Source organism: Lepisosteus platostomus, chromosome 6 (genome assembly GCF_059453375.1).
Source record: "Lepisosteus platostomus isolate fLepPlt1 chromosome 6, fLepPlt1.hap1, whole genome shotgun sequence".
Lineage (NCBI taxonomy): Eukaryota > Metazoa > Chordata > Actinopteri > Semionotiformes > Lepisosteidae > Lepisosteus > Lepisosteus platostomus.
In genome coordinates, this window is record NC_142616.1 from 21,217,126 (window position 1) to 21,223,198 (window position 6,073).

The 6,073-nt window shown below is 40.1% G+C and overlaps 1 protein-coding gene across 2 annotated transcripts; it reads left to right on the forward strand.

The window, feature by feature from the left end:
• The first annotated feature begins 246 nt into the window (after nt 1–246).
• On the forward strand, nt 247–4,661 carry LOC148661278 (protein phosphatase 1 regulatory subunit 3C-B-like). 2 transcript variants are annotated; one of them, XM_088634748.1, is made up of 2 exons: nt 247–530; nt 1,577–4,661. In XM_088634748.1, exon 2 carries the CDS (start codon nt 1,620–1,622, stop codon nt 2,523–2,525), a length of 906 nt encoding a protein of 301 aa, XP_088490874.1. In that variant the 5' UTR covers nt 247–530; nt 1,577–1,619; the 3' UTR covers nt 2,526–4,661. The 2 variants fall into 2 exon arrangements, with proteins under 2 accessions (XP_088490874.1, XP_088490873.1); XM_088634747.1 differs by having other exon boundaries at nt 249–471.
• Nucleotides 4,662–6,073: the final 1,412 nt, after the last annotated feature.

Genomic DNA, 6,073 nt, shown 5'->3' on the forward strand with positions numbered 1-6,073 from the left:
AATGACAGGTCTATTTTAAGGAAAAGACGCGGTCACGACCGGCAGGAGCCCTTCCAGAAGAAGTCGTCAAGACAGAACCGCTATCAGCCTCCCTTTCTCTGGCAGGGAGAGTGGAGACCGTGAAGCCCCTCTCTTGTTTTCGTGCGTCACGTCAGCGCAGCCGAGCTGCGCCCCGATTGGAGGAGCTGTCGCAGCGCTGCGCCCCCATTGGCTATTTGCGGGCTGCACGTGAAGAGAGGAGCAGTGAGGCTCTGATATGCTGTTGGGTCTCGCCGAGCTGAGTGCCAGTGGGGTTGAGCTGCGCGACGGAGAGGGGGGCGTGTTGATCCATGTTACTTTCCACGCTGGTCTTTTTCTTTTTTTTAAAGAAGAAAATATAACTGTTAAATAAAGGCATCCGATTTCGTAGCTGCAACCACTTCATGCATTGGAGTTTAGGCTGTTGTAACACCTTCCGATGAATTGCACCAGGTAGGAAAGTTAACTGCGACACCGCCTTACGTTTTTGACATGGAGATAGCCGACTAACGGTAGGTGCAGATGTTGTATGTTTCTATGACACACAGAGAAAAAAGACGAAATTGCTTAATGTTTACACTTCTTGAACGTCCTTTCAACTGTAGCTTTATAGAATATTACGTGGCAATGCACTTAACACTTTCTTTTCCGGTAACTTCTGGTGTGCAGGGATGTACCAGTTAACCTCAGAAGTCTCCTTAAATGGTCTAGTTTGTGTTAAGCAATGCAGTTTGCGTCCAAAAAAGATTAGTTTAAACCGTGCAAAATATTATTTATGCAGGTGAGACGACGAAATCAACGGTAACGTAACTGCACTCGCTCTCGGGTGCTTAGTGAGTAGAAGTTTACAGTGCTTACTATTAAAATAGCACAGGCGGTGTCATTTGCGATTGCCTTTATCATTCTCTTGTAATATTCAGATCTCAGCAGTAAACGATTTTTCTTCCTGACCTTGTCGCTGATATTTTAACATCGCATTGAAAGTTATTTTCTAAGCTATTTACAATGCTTCTAACAGTTCCAGTTATTTCTTTGTATCCTGTTTGTGAAAGGGTTTACATTTATGTTTAAAAAACGTCTTTTAATATCTAGGTAAGTACATTTTATGCCTAAAAAGACGAGTGAGGTCTTCCGTATGTGTAATCTGGGAATACAGAATGTAATTATGAAAATTAAGTAATCTGATAAAATGAAGAACTTTCCTCAAGAATTCTACCAGAGTAGTCTCTCCTGCAAACAATAAAAAATCAATCTGAAATGTATTTTTTTATTTGCTCTGTAATATTTCCTACATTGTTAGTTTTAGAACCCGACATTTTTTTACCTTTTACTTTTTTTTTACTTTCCTGCATGCCCTCAGCTATGTCCCTGTGCTCTAAATAAAAAAATAATATTATACTTTATTATACTATAGATCTCATGTTGAATGCATTTAAAGCTGCCAATTCTAGGTCCCAGATAATTTTGAAATGGCTGCACCAAGCTGGAACTTGTTTTGTATTTCTGTTGCAGACTGTGCTTCATCTGATACTTATTTTTCCATTTCTTGTTTGTTTAGGGTCCTTCACATCCTGAACCCCAGACCGCTCCCGGGCCCGATCATGCCAGTAGACGTAGCCATGAGGATCTGCCTGGCACATTCCCCTCCGCTGAGGGGCTTCCTGAGCTCTTACGACGACTGCAGAGGGAGAAGCTTGGGGAGCAGATACAAACCGCTGAGACCCTGTATCAGCTCGAAGCAAGAACCACAGGCAGCCAGCCTGGAGTGGAAGAGTCCCAAGGCCAAGGCCAAAAAGCGTGTGGTGTTCGCGGACTCGAAAGGCCTGGCGCTCACCGCGGTGCACGTGTTCTCGGAGTTCGAAGAGGACGCCATGCAGGAGCTGCAGTTCGATCTGGCCGACCTGGAAGATGCTGCGGCGGGTCTGAAGCTGGGCAAGGAGAGCAGCTTGGCTCTGGATTTCCTGCAGCCCTCCGCTGACTACCTGGATTTCCGGAACCGGCTGAAGAAGAATTTTGTGTGTCTCGAAAATTGCTCTCTCCAGGAGAGGTCGCTGGCGGGCACCGTGAAGGTGAGAAACGTAAGTTACGAGAAATCTGTCCACATCCGCATTACCTTTGACACGTGGAAGGGCTACACGGACGTCGAGTGTACCTTTCTGAACAATGTTTACGGCTGCTCGGACACCGATACCTTTTCCTTTGTCATTGATCTGCCAGACTACGTGCCCCCTCATGAGCGCGTTGAATTCTGCGTCTCTTTCACAAGCCGAGACCAGACTTACTGGGACAATAATGATGGAAAGAACTATAGGCTGGTCTTCACCGAGTGGAAATGTGATGGTGTTCAGGCCCCTCCTTCTAACCGGAATAAAACTTCGGATTATAAAAGCCATGGCAGTCTGCAGGAGATGGAGTTTGATCAGTTCGGAAGTCCTCGAACATCGAGTGGACTCTTCCCTGAGTGGCAGAGCTGGGGCCAAATCGAGAACACCGCCCCCTATTGGTGACTTCCAGACTCACTTAGAAAAATGCACAGGAGCTCTGATTTCCTTAAGCAGTGCTAGAGCTGTGGGGGAAGAAATCTCTTTAGAAAGCCTGGAGACTAATCATTTATACTCTACATGGGCCCAGAGTCAAAAGTTGGAAGCACTGCTTTTTTAAAAGGATCTGCTACAGTAGAACAGAGGGACCATCCTAGTCTTTTGCTTCTTCCTTAGATTTGGCAAAGACTGTCTTCAGCATTGTGAGCTTTAGGATGTAAATCCTGGTTAAACACTTTTGCTAATCCAAAAATGGAGAGGTCCAAATGGGAGTGTACATGTGTATATTATTTGTGTGCATTTTGGGATGAGGGTAATGCTACTGACTCAACTTATTATAAAATACAGTGCCTCAGCATTGCGCTCTTAGAATTTCTGTAGTCATGCTTTTCTAATGTGGTTACATCCCAGATCACTTTGGGCAACAGACATAATCATTACAATTAAGAAGTGTGGACAAGCCTTCATGTTTTGTAGATGACATTTATGAAATCAGAATCAGAAATCAGTAATCAGAACTACACGTTGAACACTAAAAAGCATCTGGCTGTGGTACTGATGATTTGTGTAGGGCTCAGAAACACTGCTTGGACAGTGTAGAAAAGATATGATTAAAGTAAGTAACACTTTTTGACATTTAATGTTTAAGTCTCTTCCTTCTGGTCACTTTTCATTGGTTGGAATATGAACTTTGAGATTTAAATTTACTGTTTATTGCCTCATAGAGGCATGGAGGAGATAAAATGAAGTACTGAAATGTTACTAGCCCTACCAGAATAGTGACTTTTACATTGAAGGATGCAGTTTATTTGTCCATTGTGAATATTTTAGTGTACTTAAATACTTGCTTAAGTTTTTTTTTTTTTCAGATGTCCTGAAATTTATTTTCAGATTCAAATTTAAGATGTTTGATCCCCGATATTCAAATTGAAATGCACTTTTGCAACTCCAGAAATCATAAAGTAATATTACTAGATCACAACACTAGTCTATTAAGACTTGAACTGTATAGACTATGTTGATACTTCAGATATCACTAGCAAAGACAGAAGAAACAGTCTTTGAGAAAATGAAAAAGGTGTGATTTTTTTTACACTTCAGATTTTTGTGTAGGGAAGTGCCTTTTGCTGCTGTTGGATTCCAAAATGCTGTGTCTTGACAGATCTACGATCAATGCATCCATTTGAATTAAGCCTAAAAATGCACTTATTAATTAGTTTTATTAATAATTATTATAGTAATTGCCACCACTTGTTTTATGTTTTATTCACCACCTGAATGTCATGCTGTTCTAAATTCAGTGTTGAACAGTTTGCACTGACTGAAAGAAGAAGCCTTTGAAATCTGTTAATGTGAGAGTGTTTTAACTGGTACAAAGATGAAGTCCTTCATATTGAAGGTGTTTAATGTCACGGTACCTTCCAACTAACTACTTTCAGAAAAGAGATGGTGACTACCCAGTAAACAATTAGGCTAGATATGAGTAACATGTCTTCCTTTCTTGCACATATTGTACGTCGCCTGTATTTTGTATAACTTTTTTGAAAGATTATACTGCATAAGCAAGTAATACACCTAGTGAGTTTCTTGTCTATATAATAATTTTGCTGCTATGTTCGTTATATGTGCTGCTTTTCTCTGTGCTGCCTTCATGAAGTCCGTGCTGTATGATTTATAGCATATTCTCCTGTGTGACATGGAGGGGTGATATTAGAACTGAGGTGGGATGTTATTTATGAGGTGTCTGAGTAAGTAAAGAATTTGGGAAAGAGTTTGTGGATGAAAAGGCCTGAAGGGAAGTGTGTGATAATGGACCTGTGTTGCCTTTATTTGTGTTTTTGTTTTATTTCTTCCGTTTTAAGAAATACAGGTCATTGTTGTTGACAAAGGTGTAGGTGCCTGATTTGTTTTCAGAACGTTTGTGCTGTCTGAGCTACTGTTTTTGTTTTCCAGAAGTGCAATGTCAAGGTGAGTGTTGAGGGGTGAAGCATCGATTGTATGTGTCTGACACCCAAATATTTTTCTACTGTAAAATATTGATGTGACAGAGCTGTTCTATCTCCTATGTTCCTTTTAGAAATAAATTTTTATATTATGTAAGGATCTTGGATGTGCTGTTGTGTTTCCATTTAAACTGTCATTAACTGTTAGAATGAGCAGAATCATGAGAAAAGTGAACCCTACATTTTCCGTAATGTAAAAAGGGGTTTTCTTTCCGAAACAGTTCTTGGATATCTGGAAATGTAAATGTCTAAAGCAATTGTTTTAACAAAAAAGGGAAAGGCTGTACTGTAATTAGAAAGCTTGTTGAAAAAATAAATGCATTATTTAGGATATTTTGGTGTATTATATTTGAGAAAATTCGTTTGACCTAAAAAAAAGTCCAGGTGTTAATTCAATCATCTATCGCTGAAAATCTATCCCCTTGGAAGGATTACACCCGGGACAGGACCTATGATTCCTGACTATTCTTGGAGTGACAGTCAGGTTTTTATTCCTACATTGAAATAGTTAAAAGCATAACAATTGAAACAAAACGTGCACATCATTCTTTCCTGTTTATAGAAGCACTGTAGCACACTGCTGTAGATAAAAAAGCAAGCTATTAAAAGATAAAAGCCTGGTCTTTTTTGGAAACTGTGAAAGCTATAATGAAGCTACTGTATGATGTGAAAGCTATAACTTTCACAGAAAGATAAAATAAGAAAGCTGAGTGAAATAATGCAACCCGCTCCTTACCCCTTTAGAAATTTCAGAGGAATAACAGGACAGGGGGTCTAGAGGGTGGCATTCATCTCTGCATCTTCTTATTAAATGCCTTGTACTTGGGGAACATGTGAATTAGATATTCGCAAGAGACCCATGATGTTAAATCAAGGCTATAAGCTTTGTGCAGTCAAGAGGAACCCTGCCTAATTAATCACCTATTTAACCCAAATAGGCAGCCATGAAAAAGAAAGAAATAGTGTTATTTCCAGGAGGTTGTGCTTGTCTCCCATGCAGTCACTACATCATCTTAAAATTAATCGTAAAAGATTAAAGGATATTACACTTACCAGTGGTCTTACTAACTAAAGTTGCACTGGAGAAATATGGTACTGTAGTATTGAGAAGTGCACTGTAATACTGAGTTACTGCTCACTGCCCATTGATATCCATTCTAACCTACATTAGAGTTAGAAATAGACACAAGCCGAGGATGCTGCTAGACTGCTTTTAACGGCAGTGTTTTGAACATGTGAAGAAAGTCAGTCGCTGTTTACAGACTAAATGTGCATGGTTATTTGAAGTGTATCATTGGGTTTTTTTAGAGATTTTGACTGTGCATTTACTGTGCATTTTGCATTTACGTAAGGTGAGAGAGAGAATGGCTTGCCTTCTAAGTCCTTTAAATAGGATTCGGAGATGAGATGCCAGGTATGTGGTGTGTAAACTGAAATCCTTAATTGGCTTTTGCCGGTAAGCAACAATGGAATTATAGAGTATTAGATGCTTACAGTATCTGCCTTTTTCAC